This window comes from Dendrobates tinctorius, unplaced genomic scaffold (genome assembly GCF_039654945.1).
Source record: "Dendrobates tinctorius isolate UK_male_01 unplaced genomic scaffold, ASM3965494v1 ptg000206l, whole genome shotgun sequence".
NCBI classification, from domain to species: Eukaryota; Metazoa; Chordata; class Amphibia; order Anura; family Dendrobatidae; genus Dendrobates; species Dendrobates tinctorius.
In genome coordinates, this window is record NW_027361873.1 from 814823 (window position 1) to 839850 (window position 25028).

At 46.2% G+C, this 25028-nt stretch overlaps 1 protein-coding gene across 2 annotated transcripts in view; it reads left to right on the forward strand.

Annotated features, from left to right (window-relative positions):
* The first annotated feature begins 2415 nt into the window (after positions 1 to 2415).
* The window catches only part of LOC141057944 (acyl-CoA dehydrogenase family member 11-like), a 221252-nt gene continuing 198639 nt past the window's right edge, over positions 2416 to 25028 (forward strand). For both annotated transcript variants that reach the window (XM_073554061.1, XM_073554062.1), the window contains exon 1: positions 2416 to 2542. In XM_073554061.1, the coding sequence (XP_073410162.1) occupies positions 2523 to 2542 (20 nt within the window). In that variant the 5' untranslated portion in view covers positions 2416 to 2522. The remainder of the gene's footprint in view (positions 2543 to 25028) is intronic.

Here is a 25028-nt window from a genome sequence, read left to right on the forward strand (position 1 = left end):
TGATCACCATGCTCCCATAGCGGTGTGGCCCACCCCAAAGCCCTGCCCGACAAGATGGAAATAATAAAACCCACCTTAGCCCACTCGGAGGGGAATCGTGCAGCTCCAGCTGTATAGTGCACTGGCTCACAAAACCCCTACAAGAGGCACTATCGCCCGAGAACTTCTCAGGCAGCGGGAGGTGCGACAAAGTCGGGGCAGGAATGGCAGTGGGCACATGGGAGACAGCCTCCGTGGCTGCCTGAAGAGCGACCGCGGTAAGATCCACAGCTGAGGTTGAGCACTTGAGAGCCGCCAACTTGCCCTCCAGCTGCTGGATGTACCTGTGGAGTCACTGCTCGTCCGCCATTACTAGCCAGACCCTGGCACTAGTATAATGTTAGCCTGGCGGAATGCACCAAATAATAAAATGATAATGCGGTGCGTTTGCAGCCTGGGGTCCACCGTGCAGAGATGGTATACTGCTAAATAATGGCGGCGTTCTACCCGAACACCGGCAGGTAACCACTGACCCAGGGCGTATAGGAGCAAACTGTTACTTCACAGAGTCGCTGAAAGCCAGAGCCTGTTAACTTCACAGGACTCGGCTGGGAAAGCACTGCTATATGGTCACAAGACCCTGCCCCAGAGACAAGGGAAAGGGTCCCTCCAGATCAGCAGTGTTTGGCTCCGCAATTGCGGTTAGAAAGCAACGTGCAAGTGTGCACGGCGACTCTCTGGCATGCGCCACAAACCCCTCAGGCTTGGACTAAATAGCGCACAACTTGCACCTGGCGCTGCACTGGTAGGTGCTGACTTAGCGCGGAACGGTAGTGCCCTATACAGGATGACACCACCGGACGCTAGTGTGATAGTGCTAGGAGCACAGTGGTGGAAGCATAGTCACCTGTTGATGCTGACTCAAATACCCTAACTCATGCGTATCAAAGGAGGGGGTAATTTAATGAGTCATTCACCAGATACATGCATCCATCATCACACACACCAATAACATTATGAGTCTATACTAGCACGTGGCCGAGCTGCCATGCGACTCTTTTATAGCGGCGTCCTTCCGGGACCTTCCCAGTGGACCAATCAGAGCAGGAATGGGACCTGTGCATGTGACCTCCGACCTCCAATGAGAGGTCGTCCCACGGGCATGCTCAGTAGGCAAAATACAGGACTTAGTCCCTGGAGCTTCTGCTTGCTGCTGACTCAAGCATGGTGTTACAGCAGTGCCTGAAGGAACAACCAGACATCTAGCATTAGCCTGGGCAAGACGCCTGGACTGATGTCTCTGCTGAGCACAAATCTCTGTGGCCGCAGAGGACATTGCTTGAGATTCCCCCTGTGCAGTGTGGGAAACTCAACGCCTAACAAACAGTGGATATGGGATTTCATAAAATCACCTCCACTATGCTGTAACATCTGGATGCCAGGGCTGTATGCAGCGTTCAATCTGCAGCAAATGCGCCACCTGGAAACATACCCTTAGGCTATGTGCACAAGCTGTGGATTTGGCCATGTGGATTTTTTTAAAATCTGCAGGTCAAAAGACCTGCGGTTTTTCATCTCCACAATGGAGATGGCAAACCGCTGCGGATTCCGCAGAAAGAATTGACATGTCAATCCGCGGAAAAATCTGCACCGTCTACACTGTTTTTTTTTATTCCCATAGGGAATTATGGTACTGTACACCGCAGCAAAAACTGCTGCGGACCCGCAGCGGCCGGAACTGCAGCAGAATCTACAGCGTGTGCACACAGCCTTAGGGCTCATATTTGCAAGAGACTCACATGATTTTTGTGAAAGTCTCTCGCGTGAAAACCAGGCACTGCTGCCGGCAATGGAACTGGAGCGTGCGGATATATAGAAATACATGTAGCTGTACGCTCCCGATCCCAGTGCTGGCAGCAGTGCCTGGTTTTCATGCGAGAGACTTGTGTGAGTCTCTCGCAAGTGAGTATGAGCCCTTAAAATGAGTCCTCGGCTGTACATCCCACCGACATAGCGTTAGCATAAGGCCCCCGATCTCACAAGGGCCTGTCGCACCCTCTGACTGAGCCTTAAAGCGCTAGAAAATTAAGATGGCTACAAATCTCTTGCTTTTCACTTGATACGGAGGAGCAATAACTGTCCCCCCTCAGATCAGCATCCACAAACACTCCTGACGTCAAAGTGTACACCTACAGTTAGTTCGTGTATGGAAGCAGAAGCCATGCCTGTACATGGAGTAAGCTACTCCGAGTACCTGTGACTGAGGCATCTGATTGTGAACATGAACTATCACTTTTATGTAGGAGACGCGCACGGATCTCCTCAGCGCTCCCTTCCCGCCTAAACTGCAGAATGCGCAGTTCTCCCAGCGCGCGCCCTCACTGACTGTTCCGACTATTACGTCATGCCCTAAAACTGATACACCCCCTCCTGGAGCAAAATAGTGTGAGACCACAGGCTTGGCCTGCTGGCTCCACCCCTCAGGCGATCACCTGACCTGTTTCCTTGTCTGTGCCAGAGCAAAGTTCGAGCGAAGACCTTCAATGTATCTTTCAAATACAGGGTAATTGTGCGGGAGTTTGCTATACATTGGCTGTGCTGTGCCAGGCATAGGCTGCGCTGCTGGTGTGTAGTGAGGCCTGAGCTTCCGTGTGTGACTAGTGGCCTTGTGTTACTGCAGAGCAGGAATGGAGAAGGGCATTGTCGTGTAGTTGGGCCAGTTCACACTGTGGTTGTGTTCTCCCTGATACTGTCGTGTAGTTGGGCCAGTTCACACTGTGGTTGTGTTCTCCCTGATACTGTCGTGTAGTTGGGCCAGTTCACACTGTGGTTCTGTTCTCCCTGATACTGTCGTGTGGTTGGGCCAGTTCACACTGTGGTTCTGGTCTCCCTGATACTGTCGTGTAGTTGGGCCAGTTCACACTGTGGTTCTGTTCTCCCTGATACTGTCGTGTAGTTGGGCCAGTTCACACGGTGGTTCTGTTCTCCCTGATACTGTCGTGTAGTTGGGCCAGTTCACACTGTGGTTCTGTTCTCCCTGATACTGTCGTGTAGTTGGGCCAGTTCACACGGTGGTTCTGTTCTCCCTGATACTGTCGTGTAGTTGGGCCAGTTCACACGGTGGTTCTGTTCTCCCTGATACTGTCGTGTAGTTGGGCCAGTTCACACGGTGGTTTTGTTCTCCCTGATACTGTCGTGTGGTTGGGCCAGTTCACACTGTGGTTCTGTTCTCCCTGATACTGTCGTGTGGTTGGGCCAGTTCACACTGTGGTTCTGTTCTCCCTGATACTGTCGTGTGGTTGGGTCAGTTCACACTGTGGTTCTGTTCTCCCTGATACTGTCGTGTAGTTGGGCCAGTTCACACGGTGGTTCTGTTCTCCCTGATACTGTCGTGTAGTTGGGCCAGTTCACACGGTGGTTCTGTTCTCCCTGATACTGTCGTGTAGTTGGGCCAGTTCACACGGTGGTTCTGTTCTCCCTGATACTGTCGTGTAGTTGGGCCAGTTCACACGGTGGTTCTGTTCTCCCTGATACTGTCGTGTAGTTGGGCCAGTTCACACGGTGGTTCTGTTCTCCCTGATACTGTCGTGTAGTTGGGCCAGTTCACACTGTGGTTCTGTTCTCCCTGATACTGTCGTGTGGTTGGGCCAGTTCACACTGTGGTTCTGTTCTCCCTGATACTGTCGTGTGGTTGGGCCAGTTCACACTGTGGTTCTGTTCTCCCTGATACTGTCGTGTGGTTGGGTCAGTTCACACTGTGGTTCTGTTCTCCCTGATACTGTCGTGTAGTTGGGCCAGTTCACACGGTGGTTCTGTTCTCCCTGATACTGTCGTGTAGTTGGGCCAGTTCACACGGTGGTTCTGTTCTCCCTGATACTGTCGTGTAGTTGGGCCAGTTCACACGGTGGTTCTGTTCTCCCTGATACTGTCGTGTAGTTGGGCCAGTTCACACGGTGGTTCTGTTCTCCCTGATACTGTCGTGTAGTTGGGCCAGTTCACACGGTGGTTCTGTTCTCCCTGATACTGTCGTGTAGTTGGGCCAGTTCACACGGTGGTTCTGTTCTCCCTGATACTGTCGTGTAGTTGGGCCAGTTCACACTGTGGTTTTGTTCTCCCTGATACTGTCGTGTGGTTGGGCCAGTTCACACTGTGGTTCTGTTCTCCCTGATACTGTCGTGTGGTTGGGCCAGTTCACACTGTGGTTCTGTTCTCCCTGATACTGTCGTGTGGTTGGGTCAGTTCACACTGTGGTTCTGTTCTCCCTGATACTGTCGTGTAGTTGGGCCAGTTCACACGGTGGTTCTGTTCTCCCTGATACTGTCGTGTAGTTGGGCCAGTTCACACGGTGGTTCTGTTCTCCCTGATACTGTCGTGTAGTTGGGCCAGTTCACACGGTGGTTCTGTTCTCCCTGATACTGTCGTGTAGTTGGGCCAGTTCACACGGTGGTTCTGTTCTCCCTGATACTGTCGTGTAGTTGGGCCAGTTCACACGGTGGTTCTGTTCTCCCTGATACTGTCGTGTAGTTGGGCCAGTTCACACGGTGGTTCTGGTCCCCCTGATAATATGTGCACACGTTGCGGGTTTTTCCCCCTGGAATCTGCAGCGTCCGCAGGTAAAACTACCTGTGCTTTACCTGCGGAATTACTGCGTATTTTGTGTGGATTTGACATTCCACACACTTGGATTCCGCACAAAGAAATGACATGCTTGGGCTGCAATGGTTCTGTACATCACTAGCGAATCCGCAGCGTGTGCACATAGCCTTACCGACATTAGAATATCTCTTATAGGGCATTCTCCATCTTGTGAAGTGTCAGACATTCCGTCCTAACGGCATTTATCCCCCTCATGACCAGAAACCCCTACAAGAACTTGATGTAACCATAACGTTCTCCTCATGGTACAGTTAACAGTGAATGCAGCCAATATGATCATGTCAGTATTATGGGCTGCAGACCTGTCGCTCCTGTTCATAAGGCTGTGTGCACACGTTGCAGATTCTGCTGCGGTGTACGGTACCATTAAAGGCTATGTAAAATGGAAAACGCAGTGCACATGCTGCGGAATTTTCCGCGGGTTAGAATCCGCAGCATGTCAATTCTTTTGTGTGGATCCGCAGCGTTTTGACACCTGCTCCATTATAGAAATCCGCAGCTAATCTGCTCTAAATCGGAGGTAAAACGCAGGTCCTTTTACCTGCAGATTTAGCCAAATCCGCAGCACCTTCAACTACGTGTGCACATACCATTTAATGGTTTTACAATGTTTGTAAGTAATGTCAGCTGTTTGTGATTTTTCTATAAGCTGCTTAGAAAAAAAAAAAAATAATTTGGCAGCTGCGGTTGACATATTTCTATATTATACATACATATAAGAAAAAGATAGATGGCACTCACCATCTTAAAATTCCAATGCTTTATGAGGACATCAGGTCCTGACTTAGTATCCACTGAAAACTCTCCTGCCTCTGCAATTTTAAGATGTCCTCATAAAGCATTAGAATTTTAAGATGGTGAGTGCTATCTTTTTCTTATATGTGTGGATTGCAAAGACTATGGACTCTTTTTGGATGTGGACGGTCTTGATAGGTGTCTTTTAAGTAGCCACGCTTGTGTGGTGCCTGTTATTACGGAGTACATAGGGGCTGTGCGGCATTTCATTTTTCTTTGTGTGAACCTCGTATTTCTATATTACACCATGGGGGTCAATTTAGCGACTTTTGATATTTTCATGATTAAACCTTCAGTCTAAGTAAACGGCACACAGCCGGACATATGACACATCATTGAGTTCAGTGTTTTAACCTCATGCTGTCCTTAGATTACATATCAAAAATTTTCTGACAGATTTCTTTTAAGCTGATCAGTACTTCACAAGTAATTAAAGGTTGTTTCTTGTGCCGTTTTAGGTACATGGCCGTCGCCGAGTTTAGAGCTGCAAAGGGCAGGCCGAGATATGAGTAGTTCTTCATTTTCCCTACTAGAGCCACTGTGAGAGACATAACATCTGATCATTGGGGGTTGTGTTATGGATGCTGGACCTATGCTGATTAGTTAATTTCACTGGGTTGTCTAAGGGTATGTTCCCACGATCAGGAATTAGCGGCGCTTTGGACACAGCGTATTTTCGCTGCGTTCTAATCACACCGGTAAATCCGTATGTGTTCATTGAACCATGCGGATTTACCACATCCAAATACATTATGTTGTTGAAATTTCTGTTTCAGAGATTAGCAGCTCTGCAAGAGAAATTGACATGCTGTGGCTTGTAAACCCGCGCCGCATGTTAGTTTCCGTGGGTGACATACACGCACCCATAGTGGACATGGGATTGCTACAAATACATTGAAATCCACTATATGCTGTAATATCTAGCAGCTGTGGTTTTGACGCTAGATACATTTTTCAGTGTCAAAGCCACAGCAATTCCTGATCGTGTCGTGGGCACGTACCCGGAGTCAGACTTTGTTTACTTTAGTCTCTGCTTATGATCTCCTTTCAACATCCATGTTTGGTCACATACGTTAAGGCTGTGTGCACACGGTGCGGATATCCAGCGGATCCGCAGTGGATTTTACCGCGCAGAAACGCTGCATATTCGCATTGTGATGTATAGTAGCATATTATTCAATGAAAAAAAAAAAAAACGCTGTGCAGACGCTGCGGATTTTTCCACGCGGTGTTCCTGCGGTACAAAATCCGCAGCATGTTACTTTTGTGCTGTTTTCCACCTCCCCTGTCTCCAAATCCGCAGGGGGAAATCCGCAGTGGAAAACCGCACAAAAAACGCAAGAAAACCGCATTAAAAATGGAAGAAATCCGCAGGAAAAATGCAGGTCATTTGACCTGCGGATTTCTTCAATTCTGCGCGGAAAAATCCGCAGGGCAAAAAAGTACATCTGCACTCAGCCTAAAATAATCATCTGAGTCATTAGTTTGTCCCTTGTCCGATTTTACCATCAGTGGTTTTCAAGAATGTGAAAAAAAATTACAAAGTTATTTCTGTCTTTTGCAATGTTAATCAAGATTTGCACACCGTTGACACATTGGTGCCATCCGTGTACTGCCTGTAATTTTCACCGACCCATGTCATGGGTCAGACACTTATTGGTAAAAATCTCATAGACATGAATTGGTCCAATGGTAAAAAACAGACATGTCTCCACAATTTTTGTATATATACACGATCCGCAAAAAGAAACATGAACATGTGAAGAGCCCCATAGGCTATAATGGGTACGTGTCCTATCCTGAGACACGGACGTCTGAATGAGGCCTATGACGGTGTTTTGAAATGTTTGTGGAGTCCTGACAGATCATTCACTTTTATGGGGTCTGTTCGGGCATGCTCTGATACCTTGTGCAAGCGTGGGATTTTTGACAACGGATTTGAGCGACGTTGGCGCAACCACGGGAACATCATTAAAATCGCATGGGCGACGCTAACCTCGATTGAGTAACATTAAGCACAACCCTATGACCAGGGGCGGCGTTAGCGGCAGGCAGACCAGGCAAGCTGCCTAGAATCCCCGCTCCTGCAGGGGCCCCCAAGCCAGTGGGGTGCCGCTAATAGCGGCACATCACACAGTCGCTATGGGGCCCTTGAGACGGGGGGGCCCACCTGCCGCCAACACCAACTCCCCCTGCCGTCACATTGAAAGATACCGGCGTCATTATGATGCCAATACAGTTCAAAGCAATGATGGGGGAGAGAGTGTCAGATGACGCTCCCTCTCCGATCATTCCCCTCTGCCTCTGACACTGCGACTGTGCGATGAATGATGTCGCTTCATCGCGCAGCCACTGTGCAGCATCTGCACGAGTGACGGCGGCAACGGGGATCGGGAACAGGCGGGTCCAGAGGGGGGTATTCTCACCTCTGTGCTCCCCCTTTAGGAGCTGGCAGGGGGTACGTGGACAGAGCCGCCTGGGAGGGGGATGCCGCAACGGCTCAGCCATCTGGAGGATCCGGGGATGAACATGGAGGTGTACGGGACCGGCGGCAGTGAAGTGTGTCTGCTGCCCGTGTGTCGCCGTTTTCGACCCCCAGCGTCCCCAGCCCCATGTGACAACAGCCCCGTTTCCTCCTTGCTCTGCCCTTGCTCCCTGCTCTCCCGAGCCCCATGTCCTCGTAGGTCCCCAGGTCATTGCACTCCTCAGGGCCCCCCGTATGTGCCTTGTCCCTCTTCCCCTGGTCCCCCAATGCTCCCCATCTATGCCCAGAGTCCTCCTGCCCCCCTATGCATTCCCTGCTCCTTGTCCCCTTGTGACCCATGTGCCCTGCTCTCAAGTCTCCCCTGCATCCCCTTGTTCACCTCATCTTTCTTGTCCCCTTGCGACCCTTTCTCACAGTGGCCCCCATGTACCCTGTCATCCTAATCCCTGTGCTCCCTTCATCCCTGCTTCCAAGTCTCCCCCCCCCCCCCCACCCCTTCTTCCCCTGGTCCCATTGCAGCCCCATCTCTCCCCATGCGTCCCTATCTACTTTGCCCTCAAGGTCCCTTTGTGTCCTCTTGTACCTGTCTCCCTTGCCCCCTAGTCCCCTTGTGCCGTTCTCCCCTTCCTCCTAGTCCCCATGAGTCCCCCTTTTGCCTGTCTCCCTTGTGCGTGTGTCCCATGTCCCCTTGTCAGTCTCCCTTGCCCACTAGTCCCCTTGTGTCCCCTTGTGTCAGTCTCCCTTGCCCACTAGTCCCCTTGTGTCCCCTTTTGCCTGTCTCCCTTGCTCCCTAGCCACCCTGTGTCACCCTTTGTGCCCGTCTCTCCTAGCCCCCTTCTCCCATGCTCTCCTAGTCACCGTTTGCCCGTGTCTTTCTCACTGCCCCTGTGTGGCCCTCCACCTTACAAGGGTCTCATGTTTGCACTATCTCCTGTTCTAATATAATGTCACTTGGTTGTGAACTATTTTTTTTCTTATCATTTCATAAGGTTGTCCCACTAAAGGTATTCTTTGGGGAGGTAGACTGTATTATATTCTATGGGGAGGTGGGCTGTATTATATTCTTTGGGGGTCTACATTATATTCTATGGGGAGGTGGACTACATTTTATTCTATTGGGGCTGTATTATATTATATTCCATGGAGGTGATTACATCATACTCTGAGAGTGCTACATTATACTATGAGGGGGCTACATTGTATTCTACAGAGGGCTGCATTATATTGTATGAGGGGGTAGACTATACCGCATGGGGGGGCTTCGTTATATTCTGAGGGGGTTGCATTATACTTGTAACAACCCTGCTGGCATCACTGCATGGCCTCCCATCCCCCGCACACCAACTTACTTTCTGCTTCAAGCCATGCTGTGAATTCTGTCTGTTGCCAGCTCTGTGCCTCTGCTCTCCATGTTTCCAGACTGTGTGTATAGGGGGGCAGCGCCTGAACTCTCTGGTTCTTATTACACAGGTGCACCCTGACTGCATATGTCCCTTACCAATCACCTAGAGCCCCTGACTATTTAGTTTCGCCACTCCCACTGAAACATTGCCTGTGCAATGTCTAAACTCAGTTAGCTCCTTGCTGCTGAGCTAGCCAGGCCCTGTCCTATGTCTTGCCTTCTCTGAAGGCTCTTAACCCGTATTCCTGTCTCTTGGTACCTTGTCTAGCATTTCCCTGTTCGCCTGCCAGGAGGCAGAATATCCTGGCCCTTGAGTCTTGTTCCCAGTGCCTTGTCTGTTCTCTGTCCGCCTGCCAGGAGGCAGAATATTCTGGTCCTTGTGTCTTTGTCCCTGTGTCTCTGTCTGAACTCAGTCTTACCTGTCTGTCTCCTTGTCTGTTGTTCCTTCTCTGCTGTGTCTCTCCTTGTGTCCTCCCTAGCCGCTCTGTCTGCACGGCTCCCTAGCCGCCCAGCCTACTCCACACTCCTGCCTATATCCATACCTGCACCTCCTGTGTGAACAGGTCCAAATCCTGGTCAGTCATACATATGACCCTTCTCCAATGCCTCCTTAATATAGGATCGCATAGCCTCGTGCTCGGGTACAGATAAATTGAAAAGCCGACCCTTGGGGAATTTACACCTCGGGTTCAGCTCAATTGCACAGTCATAACTCCTATGAGGAGGCAAAGACGCAGACTCATTCTCACTAAATACATCATAAAAGTCAGCCAAATAGTCAGGAACATCATGCGACTGGGGAGAGGTGGAGAAAACAGGAGCATCACTAAGGGCACACAGACAACCCCAACTCACCACAGACAAAGATTTCCAATCCAGAGCTGGATTATGGATTTGCAACCAGGGAAACCCAAGAACAATGGTATCATGCAAATTATGCAACACCAAAAATCTGCAATTTTCTTGATGGCCTGGGGCAACCCGCATTACCACCTGGGTCCAAAACTGAGGTTTATTCTTCGCCAAAGGAGTAGCATCAATACCCCTCAAAGGGATAGGCGTCCGCAGAGGTGTCATAGGAAATCCACAACGTTTAGCAAAATCCAAGTCCATCAGGTTCAGAGCTGCTCCTGAATCCACAAAAGCCTTGGCGGAAAATGTGGACAGGGAGCAGATCAGAGTAATTGCCAGAAGAAACTTAGGTTGAATGATCCCAGCAAAGAGCAAACAGATGAACGGCATACTAGGGCACACAAATCACCACATTACCAGACGGAGCTCTTTATCTGAAGTATTGCGGCATATGATTCAGTCAAAAAATGGAGGTGCTTGCATGAAAAAACATAAATCTTTCAATGTGAAGAAATATGCAGCACTCACCAATGTAGCTGAAAAACTGTGAGTCTTTATTTCACATAATTTCCATCAAATGTGTGGACATGCAGGACGTGGAGGAATGCTAGGGGAGGTAGGTGCCGGACAACGGCCGTTTGGCGATTACTCGCTTCTACGGTGCACCTGGACCCGTAGAAGCGAGTAATCGCGAAACGGCCGTTGTCCGGCACCTATCTCCCCTAGCATTCCTCCACGTCCTGCATGTCCACACATTTGATGGAAATTATGTGAAATAAAGACTCACAGTTTTTCAGCTACATTGGTGAGTGCTGCATATTTCTTCTTTTTTTGCTTCACATTGAAACTTAGGTTGAACACCACCCACAGAAAACGTGTGGGCACAACGTTTCTCTCGTTTAGGGCAGACAGAAATATGTGAGGCATCTCCACAAAAAAAACACATCTAATTACGCCTTCTGAACTCCTGACGTTGCGCCCTAGACAAAACTCTATCACATTGCATAGGTTCAGACATTTGTTCAACAGGTGGCAACATCTCTCGTGTAGTTTTGCGTTCACGTAAACGCGATCCACCTGAATGGCTAATGAAATAGAATCATCAAGAACAGAGGGAACAGGAAATCCCACCATAGTATCTTTTACAGTTTCTGACAAACCCTTCCGAAAGAGGGCTGCCAAGGCACCATCATTCCAGGTAGTAAGGACCGCCCACTTTCGGAATTTTTGACAGTACAACTCTGCCGAAACCCGACCCTGGCTTAGTGCCAACAGGGTCTTTTCAGCCTGATCAATAGCATTAGGTTCATCATACAACAACCCCAAGGCTTGAAAAAATGCGTTCACATTATTCAGAATAGGATCATCAGGTTTCAAAGAAAACGCCCAATCCTGGGGATCGCTGCGCAGCAAAGAGATGACAATTTTTACCTGCTGTGCGGAGTTCCCCGACGAGTTAGGCTTCAAGGCAAAAAATAATTTTCAATTCTTGAAATTCAAGAATTTAGACCGATCCCCAAAAAACACATCAGGAGTGGGAATCTTTGGTTCAGCAGCATGTGAATGAGCAAGATAGGCGGAAATTCCCCGCACTTCAGCAGCGAGCTGCTCCACACGATCAGACAATTGCTTCATCTCCATTGAGAGAAAAATTCCCCCTATAGCCTCAGAGATATAGAGGAAAAAATATGCACACAAAAAAAAGAATTGACACTTTTTTTCCTTTTTTTTTTTTTCTTTTTTTTCTTTCCCTTTTTTACAATTCCCTCCTGCTATTGAGTACCCTAGGATCTGCGGTATGGCTGGTGATTCTGTTATGATGAGTCACCGAAGGAGGAAAAAACAAAATACCAGCTAAGTCCACGAAAACCGGAGAGGTTGGCAGCTATCGGATTGCAGACCCCTGGACCTATCCACAACAACTAGCAGTAGCCGTGGGGGGTTCCTACGGTGCCCTAGACCCCTCGATCACAGCCGGAGAACTATATAGCCTAAAGACAGAAAGGGGAAAAACTAAACTGCCCCAGAGCAGACCCCAAAGCAGTAGGCAGCACCCAACATATGACGGTGAAGCAAGATGAAAACACTAACACAGATAGAAAGATAGGTTGAGCAAATGATGGGGCCCAAGCTAACTACATAGGACAGGATAGGAAAGCTGCTGTCTGCCATCCGCAAAAACCCTATCAAAATGAGCCAACCGACTGATAGGAAAAACAGGCCCTGAAGTCGCTAGGCTTCAAAAGACTATATCAGCACTCAGGTATATTCTGAAGACAGAGCAAAAGATCAACAGATCAGAGACAAAAATGGAATTCAGCTCACCCCCGGCCGGGGATGGCAGAACTCCCAAAAAACAAGGCAAAACAAAAACAAAACTGAAGATTACAAAGCAGAGCAGAAAAACTTAGCTTTGAGATGCAGGAATCAGACTGGTCTCCAAGAATCCAGCAGGAAAATCACCAGCCAGGAAGAAGGGCGTCGGCAGCCTTATATCCAGTCCTCAATTCCAGCCACCCAGTCATCATCTAGCTGCCCAGGTGTTTGGTAATCAGCCTCACCACCTTCCTTCACCAGAGGAGGGAGTTCATCAGACCTCAATGGTGAAGGGAAAAATGAACTCACAACACCACTCCCTCCTGCCTACATCTGCTGTGTGAACAGGTCCCTACCTGCCCCTTCTCATACCACGCCAGTCTGTCCTGTGTCTCCAAGCCGTGCCCGCCTGTCCTGTGTCTCCAAGCCGTGCCCGCCTGTCCTGTGTCTCAGCCTGCTTGTCACTCGCACCTGTCCAGGTGTCCTGTTCCCGAGTGGGATCAGCAGCCACAGCCAGACACCACCCTGGAGTGGCACCCGGGAGCTACCTGATGCACAAGCCTGACCTCACCATCAGAAGCTCCAGTGAAGACCAAGGTAGCTGCCATAGTTACACCCCTTCCAGGGTAGTCTGGTTTGTGGCACAGTGGGGCCACAACCTCCCGGCTTGCGCCATTCAGCCAAGGCGCGAGCGTGACAATACTATATGAGGAGGGCTACATTGTATTCTATGGAGGGTGTTGTGAGTTCATTCTCCCCTTCACCTTTGAGGTCTGATGAACTCCCTCTGCTGGTGAAGAGAGGTAGTGAAATTGATTGGGATGGGAAGAACCTGTCATCTGAACAGGCGGAGTGTGATTGGACATCTGGAATTTCTGAGTGGATATAAGGCAGCCGACGCCCTGCAGGGCTGCTGGTGATCCTTTCTGCTCTGAGCTCTTGCATCCAGCTTGGTTCCTGTCTACTAAAAGCTAAGTTTTTGCCCTGCTGTTGTTCCATGAGATTTTGTCTGGTTTGCTTCAGGGCTGTGGAGTCGGAGTCGTGGAGTCGGTGTTAGTTTTGGTTGGAGTCGGAGTCGGTAGAAATTTACCGACTCAAGCTTTAAAAAAAAGTATTAATATTTCATAATTGAACTTTCATATGAATTTTATAAATGTTACTCAAATATATATGTTCTATCAAACTATGAACAACAGTGATAAGCAGTTCTGCTGGAGATAGAGACATTTCTTACTACTTGTGTGTCACTGTTCTCCACTGCCCTTATCTAATCTTATACTTGGTTAACCTCATGCTGCCCCAACCCCCCTACTTACAATGTATGAAACTGAAAGTGAAAATGTGTTGCAAATTCTTAGTAGTAAAGCTCCTCCTCTAGACTAGATCATACTAGGTGTGCGTCTTCCAAGCATCTCACAGCTGCCTGCTACTCAGAAGAGGAAGACTGTAAGAAGTATTATCCTTTCAACAAACTTTGCATCAGTTATCTGTGAGTACATGTGGAATAATAACAGTATTACTTACCACTATATCTGTTGTACAACCTGGCAATAATTTTGTACAATTGTTTTTAGGAAAAACAATTGTCATTTGGATTGTGAATGCAGAATTAAAAACCTGAGAATGTCAAAGAAGCATCACATTAAATCAGCTGTATTTGAACATTTCACCATCACTCAAGATAGAAAACATTATGTATGACAAATGATCCAGACGAAAACAAATGCTGTGAAGCCAAGATGAGTGCATATTCAGGCAAAGATAAAAATGCTCCTACCAGAGCTTCTAATCTAAAGAGACATTTACAGCGCTTTCATCCAGAAGTACTGAAAGCAGTGGATGAGAGAGACTGCATCCAAACCAATGAACCAGTGCCCAGCTCTTCCAGCCAAACAAAGGAGCAGAGAACTTGCAGCCATCAGTTGCAAGATATTTTGTCAGTGACAAAGTTACTGTGACAATGACAGTAGATACATTTAAAAAACAGATCATAGAGCTTATTGTAAAGGATAGTGTGCCTATTTCATTATTTTCACGACCAGCTTTTATGTGTCTGAATGGGGAAATGGCCCGCAAGCTTGGTGTTTCTCTGGAGAGAGAGAGTATTAGAAAATTAGTAATCGAAGAAGCTTTTAAACAAAAGGAAGAACTTAAAAAAAACTCTCAAGGGACGCTTTCTGTTTCTTAAAATGGATGCCTGCACACGTCACAGAGTGAACTATTTTGCCATCAATGTCCGATTTGTTTGTGAAAAAAATGAAATAGTTACCAAGACATTGGCAGTAAAAGACACCAAAGCTCATCACACCAGTGAGTTTCTCCAGGTCTTGGTGGAAAAGGTTCTGCAAGACTGAACTTAAAAAAGAGCAAGTTCTTTCTGTCGTAACTGACAATGCTTCAAATATGATAAGTACTATTAAGCTAATGAATGAGAGTAATGATGGTGACCAGCAGCTAGAAGAACATTCTGGGTCCACAGACACAGAAATGTTTGAAATAGAGGAACACAGTATTGTAACTGAGGAGCAAACTGAAGTTGCTTCAGATGAACAGCAACATGATGGTTTAGATGATCTTGTTGAAACTGTGTCAATATGTTCTTTCATTCATCACATGCGCTGTGTTGTGCATACGCTACAGCTGGCTATAAGAGACAGTCTGCAAGAAGGACATGCTGCTGCACTGATTGGCAAGGTGAGAAAATTGGCTACTGTTGCCAGAACCCCTAAAGTTGACTCAATTTTGAAGAGACGTGCTGGAAAAGGGGCAATTATTGATCAAGCCACACGATGGGGCAGTACTTACTTAATGATTCAGCGCTTGGTTGAACTGAAAACCTTTGTAGACATGGCTAACCCTCAACTGACGCTAAATGAAAGTCAGTGGAATCAGGTGACTGAGCTGGAAAAATTGCTAGAGCACCCATTTACAGTGACTAAAAAATTACAAGCAGAGGACTTAACTCCAGGTATTTTCTTAAAGGAGTGGAAGAACCTGATGTTTCGCCTGTCCCAAAGAGGAGGGTTAATTGCAAGTGGCATTGCTACATCAATGAAAATGAGAGAGGAGCTACTATTACAAAATAACATTCTTTTGGCAGCTGTTTATGTAGACCCAATGCATTGGATTCTTCTAGATGATCAACAGCTAAGTAAAGGAAAAGAAGCTCTGTTTGAAATAGCAGGAAGGATGAAAGGGTTGCAGAACAGTCAGGAGGAACAAGAAGAATTTGGTCGTCCTGCCACATCTTCACGCTCATCATCAACTGATGAAGAATTTAATTTCGAAAAATATTTGGATCACAAGGACCGTGCAAAGCGTTCCCGCATAGAAGAAGAGTTATCCCCATCAAGGAACACAGCCAGTACATTTCAGCAGAATTTTTCATGTGCACTAAAAGAAATTGAGAAATTTGACCGTTCATCAAAAATAACAGTGCAACAAGCGATTTCTCTGTATCCTGACATTGTCAGAGATGTTGCCCGAGTGGTTACTGCTTTGCCACCAACACAAGTTAGTGTAGAGAGGTTGTTCCCTGCTCTCAAAATAATTAGATCAGATTTGAGGGCATCCATGAAGGAGGATCTGACAGAGGCAATACTTTTTCTGAGGACAAATTTATAGATTTCTTCTTATTAACTGCATAAAAGTGTTTATTGCATATTTACTTACAGTTTAGAAAAGTTTATAAAAGTTATTTGCTATATTCTAATTGTATTCTAATAAATGTAGTTTTTGCTCTAAGTGGTCTGATTACTTATATGATGGGGAGAAACTGAATAAGCACGATGTTTAATATTTTACAACAGTAAATTTGTTGTTATGAATTGGCCATTTATGAAGGAGTCGGAGCCGGAGTCGGAGCCTGATAAAATCCAGGAGTCGGAGTCGCAACTGTGGCTTACTGACTCCACAGCCCTGGTTTGCTTAGTGTTTGTGTTCAGCCAGTCCTGGTTGGGACTGGCTGAACTCCATTTTTGTCTCTGATCAGTTGATCTCTTTGCTCTGTTTTCAGAATATACCTGAGTGCTGATATAGTGATTTTGAAGTCTAGCGACTTCAGGGCCTTTTTCCCTATCAGACGGTTGGGACATTTTTGGTAGGGTTTTTTGCGGATTGCAGCCAGCATCTTTTCTGTCCTGTCCTATCTAGTTAGTTGGGCCCCATCGTTTGCTCAGCCTGTCTTTCTGTGTTTGTGTTTTCATCTTTTTTTCACCGACAATACATGTTGGGGGCTGTCTATTGCTTTGGGGTCTGCTCTGGGGCAGTTTAGATTTCCCCTTTCCTTCTATAGGCTTATGTAGTTCTCCGGCTGTGACGAGGGGTCTAGGGCACCGTAGGAACCCCCCACAGCTACTGTTAGTTGTGGTGTATAGGATCAGGGGTCTGCAATCAGATAGCTACCAACCTCTCCGGTTTTCTGGACTTAGCTTGTATTTTTGTTTTCTCCTCCTCCGGTGACTCATTCATAACAGGAGGGGCTATAATATACTATATAAGGGGGCTGCATTATATTCTATGGAGGGGCTGCATTATATTCTGTGGGGGTTACCATATATTCTATGGAGGGGCTGCATTATATTCTGTGGGGGTTACCATATATTCTATGGAGGGGCTGCATTATATTCTGTGGGGGTTACCATATATTCTATGGAGGGGCTGCATTATATTCTATGGGGGTTACATTATACTGTGTTGTGGGGCTGCATTATACTCTGGGTTGGCTGCATTATACTGTATCGAGGACTATGGGGAATACATTATACTATATGAAGAACTATGGGGTGCATTCTATGGGAAGTGAATTGTACTACATGGATGATTATGGTAGTGCATTATACTATATGGAGCACTGAGGAGTGTATTATACTATATAGAAGACTGAGCAGTGTATTTTAATATATGCAGGACTATGAGGAGTGTGTTATACTATATGGAAGAGTGTATTATACTATATGGAGCACTGAGGAGTGTATTATACTATATGGAGCACTGAGGAGTGTATTATACTATATGGAGCACCATGAGGAGTGTATTATACTATATTGAGCACTATGAGGAGTGTATTATACTTATTATACTATATGGAGGACTATGGGGTGTGCATTTTACAATATAGTGGACTGTGGTGCACATTATATTATATGGAGGACTATGGGTGTGTTATACTAAACAGGCAAAATGCTGCATATTCATCGAGTGATTGGATTGTTTATGCCGGAACAAAAATCATTGTTCTCAGCAGCACATCGCCGGTGTAACCTGTAGATATGCTGCTGATAACATGATACTGTATGGGGACAGATTGATCTATTAGTGATTGTTCTGTCCCCATCATTCTTTCTCGGTGTAAAGTGGCCGGGAAACAAGCGCCGGACAACTAAAATATTGTCGATCACACTCATTTAGGCCAGGATCACATTGCGTTAACACAGCCCGTTCAACGCATAGCGTTGACGGGCTGCGTTAACGCTATAGCATAACGCGATATGCGTTATGCTATACCACTAGCGCTGAGGATCCATCAGCGCTAGCGGTGACGGAGCCTCAGACGCTGCAGCCCGCATCCGAGGCTCCGTCAGTGAATGACGGCACATCGCGAACGTTTACTCAGTTTTTGTGGTCAGCCAGCCCCTGCTGGGGCTGTGCTGAATTTCCATTCTTATGTCTCTGTTTATGCCAGTTTGCTTTTTGTCCCTGATCAGATTGGTCTCTTTTTGCTCTGTCTTCAGAATATACCAGAGTGCTGATATAGGGAATTGAAGTCTAGCGACTTCAGGGTTTTTGTTATCAGAAAGTGTTGGACATTTTTTTGGCAGGGTTTTGTGCGTGATTGTAGACAGCGTCTTTCCTTTCCTGTCCTTTCTAGTTAGTGTGGGCCCCATCATTTGCTCAGCCAATTTTTCTATCCGTGTTTGTTTCATCTTGTCTCACTGTCAATACATGTTTGGAGGCTGTCTATTGCTTTGGGGTCTGCTCTGGGGCAGTTTTTCTTTTCTTGCTTTAGGCTTATTTAGTTCTCCGGCTGTGACGTGGCGTCTAGGATCATTGTAGGTACGCTCCACGGCTACTGCTAGTTGTGTGGATAGGATCAGGGGTCTGCAATCCACTTAGTTACCAGCCTCTCTGGTTTTCCGTGGCTTAGCTTGTTTTTGTTTTTCCTCGGTGACTCATTCATAGCAGTGTGCCGCTTTACGGCATGCGTTGCGATGTGCCATATAATGGGGGTCAATGGCAGCGTTAACGGACTGCGTTACACCGCGTTATACCGTGGTGTAACGGTGTCCGTTAAATGGACTGACATAACGCAGTGTGACCCCGGCCTTAGCGTCCTGAACTCAGCGCATGTAAATACAACATAAATGATTTTGTGTGATGTGCAATATGTTAGCATTTGGGGCCCCATTTTAAAATTTTGCCTGGGGCCCCACTTTGCCTAAAACCGGCTCTTCCTATAACTGAGCAGGTTCGATATAACTATATAAAGTGCTTTTTGCACATGATTAGGCGGCCGTTTTTAATGAAAAGGTCGTGTTAGTGATGTATGTTGCATCACTAACAACGCACTGGGGACAGTTTATATGCTAAAACTGACATGACAGGTTCCCGTTAAACATAAAGCCTATTGCCTCCATATGATGTCAGTACAGTAAAGCCACAAGCCGCATCTAATAGGTGCGATATAATGGTCTGCAGTGGGAGCTGCAGTTTGACCATGTGTATGAGATATAAAGGGGTTGTCCAGACGTCGAGCCTTGTGAATCTTAACAGAGCGCACTCTGTCAGGATTCGCCGGCGCAGGGCCGTGAGGGCAAGTTTTTCATTTGCATACATGCGGTTACGCAGTGACTGGACGTGCGCGCCCTCGCTTAATACAAGTGAATTGAGTGAGGCAAGCCACATGACTGTTTGCTCCCTAGTATCCTGACATTGCAAACTGGAGACTTGAAACCCAAGCCTGGACAACCCCTTTAACCACTTCACCCCCAAGGGTGGTTTGCACGTTCATGACCGGGCAAATTTTTACAATTCTGACCACTGTCCCTTTATGAGGTAATAACTCTGAAACACTTCCAAGGATCCCGGTGATTCTGACATTGTTTTCTCGTGACATATTGTACTTCATGTTAGTGGTAAAATTTCATTCATATAACTTGCGTTTATTTGTGAAAAAAACGGAAATTTGGCAAAAATTTTGCAATTTTCCAACTTTTAATTTTTATGCCCTTTAATCACAGAGATACGGCACACAAAAACTTACCTAATTAGTAACATTTCCCACATGTTTACTTTACATCAGCACAATTTTGGAACCAAAATTTTTTTTTTGTTAGGAAGTTATAAGGGTTAAAAGTTGACCAGTGATTTCTCATTTTTACAACACCATTTTGTTTTATATGGACCACATCTCATTTGAAGCCACTTTGAGGGGTCTATATGATAGAAAATACCCAAAAGTGACACCATTCTAAAAACTGCACCCCTCAAGCTGCTCAAAACCACATTCAAGAAGTTTACTAACCCTTCAGGTGCTTCACAGGAATTTTTTGAGTATTTAAAAAAAAAAAAAAAAATGAACATTTAACTTTTTTCACAAAAAAAATATTTCAGGTTCAATTTTTTTTATTTTACCAAGGGTAAAAGGAGAAATTGGACTGGAAAAGTTATTGTGCAATTTGTCCTGAGTACGCTGATACCTGATATGTGGGGGGGAACCACTGTTTCGGCGCATGGCAGAGCTCAGAAGGGAAAGAGCACCGTTTGACTTTTTCAATGCAAAATTGGCTGGAATTCTGATCGGACGCCATGTCACGTTTGGAGAGTCCCTGATGTACCTAAACAGTGGAAACCCCCCACAAGTGACCCCATTTTGTAAACTAAACCCCCCCCCCCAAGGAACTTATCTAGATATGTGGTGAGAACTTTGAACCTACAATGGCTTCACAGAAGTTTATAATGTACAGCGGTACAATTAAAAAATCATATTTTTTCCACAAAAATCTTTTCACCCCCAATTTTTATTTTCCCAAGGGTAACAGGACCCTAAAAGTTATTGTGCAATTTGTCCTGAGTACGATGATACCTCATATGTGGGTGTAAACGACTATTTGGGCGCATGGCAGAGCTCAGAAGGGAAGCACCATTTGACTTTTTTGGCTGGAATGGAGATCGGACACCATGTCGCGTTTGGAAAGCCCCTGATGTACCAAAACAGTGGAAACCCCCCCACAAATGACACCATTTTGGAAACTAGACCCCCCCAAGGAACTTATCTAGATGTGTGGTGAGCACTTTGAACTCCCCCACTGCTTCACAGAAGTTTACAATGCTCGGGCGTGAAAATAAAAAAATCGTATTTTTTCCACAAACATGATCATTTAGTCCCCAATTTTTTTATTTTCCCAAGGGTACCAGGAGAAAATGGACCCCAAAAGTTGTCCAATTTGTCCTGAGTACCCTGATACCCCATATGTGGGAGAAAACTACTGTATGGACACACGTCGGGGCTCGGAAGGGAAGTAGTGACGTTTTGGAATGCAGACTTTGACGGAATGGTCTGCGGGTGTCATGTTGCCTTTGGAGAGCCCCTGATGTACCTAAACAGTGGAAACCCCCACAAATGACACCATTTTGGAAACTAGACCCCCTAAGAAACTTACCTAGATGTGTGGTGAGCACTTTGAACCCCCAAGGGCTTCACAGAAGTTAATAACGCCCGGGCGTGAAAATAAAAAAATCATTTTTTTTTTCCCACAAAAATGATTTTTGCCCCCAATTTTTTATTTTCCTAAGGGCAACAGGAGAAATAGGACCCCAAAAGTTGTTTTGCAATTTGTCCTGAGTAGGCTGATACCCCATATGTGTGGGGTAAAACACTGTTTGGGCGCATGGCAGAGCTTGGAAGGGAAGGAGCACCATTTGACTTTTTCAACGCAGAATTGGCTGGAATTGAAATCAGACGCCATGTTGCGTTTGGAGAGCACCTGATGTGCCCAAACAGTGGAAACCCCCCAATTCCAACTCGAACCCTAACCCCAACACACCCCTAACCCTAATGGGAAAATGGAAATACATTTTTTTTTTTAATTTTATTATTTTTCCCAACTAAGGGGGTAATAACGGGGGGTTTGATTTACTATTTATGGCGGGTTTTACTTTTGGCAGCTGTCACACGATAAAAGACGCTTTTTATTGTAAAAATAGTTTTTGCATCACCACATATTAAGAGCTATAATTTTTCCGTATTTTGACCCACCGAGTCATGTGAGGTCTTATTTTTTGCAGGACGAGTTGACGTTTTTATTGGTACCATTTTCGGGCAAGTGACATTTTTTGATCGCTTTTTATTTAGATTTTTGGGACGCAGAATGTACAAAAACCAGCGTTTCATGAATTTCTTTTGGGGGGTGCGTTTACACCATTCCGTGTGCGGTAAAATTGATAAAGCGGTTTTATTTTTCCGGTCAGTACGGTTACAGCGATACCTCATTTGTCTTTTTTTATGTTTTGGCACTTTTATGCAATGAAAACAATTTGATAAAAAATTATTATTTTGCATCGCTTTATTCCACGAGCTATAACTTTTTTATTTTTTCGCTGATGATGCTGTGTGGCGGCTCGTTTTTTGCGGGACAAGATGACATGTTAAGCGGTACCATGGATATTTATATGCGTCTTTTTGATCGCGCGTTATTGCACTTTTTGTTCGGCGGTATGATAATAAATCATTATTTTTTGCTTCATTTTTATTTTTTAAGGGGTTCGCTAAAGGGGTTAACTAATGGGACTGTTTTATAGGGCAGGTCGGTACGAACGCGGCGATACCAAATGTGTACTTTTATTGTGTTTTTTTATTTCCTAAAAATGAATTTATTAGGGAATTTTTTTTTAATTCATTTATTTAGCGATTTTTTTTTTAAAATTATTTTTACACTTTTTTTTTTTAAACTTTATTAGGTTGTCCCAGGGGGGACATCACTGTCCTGTGACAGATCAGCAATCTGTCACAGGCACTGCACTTGGCTTCCTCGTGCCTGCGCTTTGCAGGCACTGAGGAAGCCAGCTCCCTGCAGGTCCCCGTCGCCATCTTGGATCCGGGGACCTGCAGGGAAAGAGCCCCCCGCAGCAGCGCTGCACATTGCGCTGCCGTGGGGGGCTCAGGGAAGCACGGAGGGAGCCCCCTCCCTGCCGATGCTTCCCTTTAACCCCCGGTACACCGCGATCGTGTTTGACACCCCTGACACAGTGCCCGGTGTCAGCTGTGATAATCAGCTGACACCCGGCCGCGATCAGCGGCGCTCACCAAGTGGGCGCCGCTGATAGCGCTAGACGTACTATCCCGTCCATGGGCATTGGGGCCTGGGTCCTGTGGACGGGATAGTACGTCTGATGTCAGAAAGGGGTTAAAGAGGCTCTGTTCTCAGATCAAAAATGGCCAGTTTTTGCTTTTTTTTTTTTGTTTTTTGTGTTTATTCCCGCTGTTCCCCTTAATATTCCAGGGTTTGTTTTTGTATTTTTTTTTTTTTTTTTAGTGATTTAACTAATTCTGACCTTAACCCCTTTGTAACCTGAGACGTATCCATACGTCCCTGTGACCAGGAACTTATTGAATGACATGGCTAACATTAAAATTCCAGTGACATCTTGGAGCTGGGCACATAGTCATCATCCTGAGGGGTGGTGAGCCCACCCCTCTCCCACAACTACGATCGCTGTGATTGGCTGTTCAATTCTGAGTGGCCAATTGCAGCTTTTCTCAGTGTTTCAAGTAATCAGATTACCTAAAAAACTGATCACTAATCATAAGCTGGTATCTGGCAACGCCAGTATCGCCAGGTTCACCTCTGAATTGATGCGATTGATGATATCGATCACACCAATAAGAGCGCACAAACACGCTTTGACCGGCAAGTGACCACCCTGTACTTTCTCATTCTAGCTTCGGATTTTACAGGGCGGTCACTCTATGCACTGTGCTGGGCTCTGTGGTGCCACATAAGCTTGTGACATCACAGATCCTGCTGCTGCTGCCTGATCATCGCAGCTCCAGCTGAAGAAAGAAGTATGAGAGTTCCTGATTCTTGCCTGATCTCTCCTCACTTCGACAATATTGGAGCGTTGACGTTTTGTGTAATACGCCAGTGTTCTGAATGGCCATGACCCATAAACGTTTTAAGGCCATTCAAAAATTCTAGCATTATAATGATAATGCACAATGTTCTCCCCGAGGTGACCCCCAACTTTGGCAGTCTTTTCAAAGTTCGGCCGGTCATTTAGCACTACAGCAACAAGTTTGCTGAGATGTACGTGCCCCAAAGGGACATTTGGGTGGATGAATCCCCAATTCATTTCAAGGTGATGCTCAAATTCCGGAAATACCTGCCCAGTAAAGAGAGCAAGGTACAGAATTAAGCTCTACAAACTGTGTGAGAGTACCTCAGTGTACACCCACATGTTTAGGGTTTATGAACAGAAGGACTCCCGGATTTAATCCCCTGAATGCCCCCCTGTCCTAGAAATGAGTGGGAAAACTGTGTGGGATTTGATGCACCCACTGCTGGATCAAGGTTATCACCTCTATGTAGACAACTTTTTATACCAGCATCCCACTGTTCCAAGTCTCTCTCGGCCCGAGCTACCGCGGCTTACGGTACGGTCTGCAAAAATCCGAGTGTCCTCCCTAAGATGCAAATTGGTCAGCTGCTCAGGAAGAATGATCACAGAGCCCAATGTAGCGACAACATGCTGGTGGTCAAAGACAAGAGGGATGTCCTTTTCCTGACCAAGATACATGGTAACGGCTGCACCTCCAGCACTGTGTGAAGTACCTGGTACCAGGTCTGCAAACCGAAATGTGTACTGGGGTATAATAAGAACATGGGAGGAGTTGATCTCGCTGATCAAGTCCTCCAGCTTTACAGTGCCATGAGAAACGCCAAGGTGTGCAAGAAGCTGACCATGCACATCATACAGATGGCAATGTATAATGCTTTTGTGCTATCACGATGTGCAGGACAGACCAGTATGTCGCACCTTCAGTACCAGGAGGTAGTGATCAATCCGCTAATCTTTTGAGATCAGGAAGGAGCGAGCGAGCCCCAGTACTTTCGGAACTGAAGGTGCTTGTATTGTACCAGGCCAACATTTCAGGGGGGGGTACCCCAAACTGCAAAAAAAGAAAGGTCGCAGGGGAACGAGGCAGGGCTGTCTTCTGTCACCTTTGTTGTTTAATATTGCCCTTGATCCCTTACTAAGATATCTGGAGATGATCCCTACCTTTGGGGGCATAGGAGTCGGTCACCATACACTTAAAACGTTGGCATTTGCTGATATCTTGCTCATGATATCCAATCCTAAAGAATCCATTTCCTCTATAATGGACGCCTTTAATGAGTTTGGAGCAGTTTCGGGGATTCGTATAAACTTTAATAAATCTCATGCTTTAGCTATTTTTAAAATTGCTCAGAAACGGTGGCCGTTCCCTTTTCCCTTTCAGTGGAGGAGAAATTCTTATCTTGGCGTTGACCTACCATCAAATCCTCA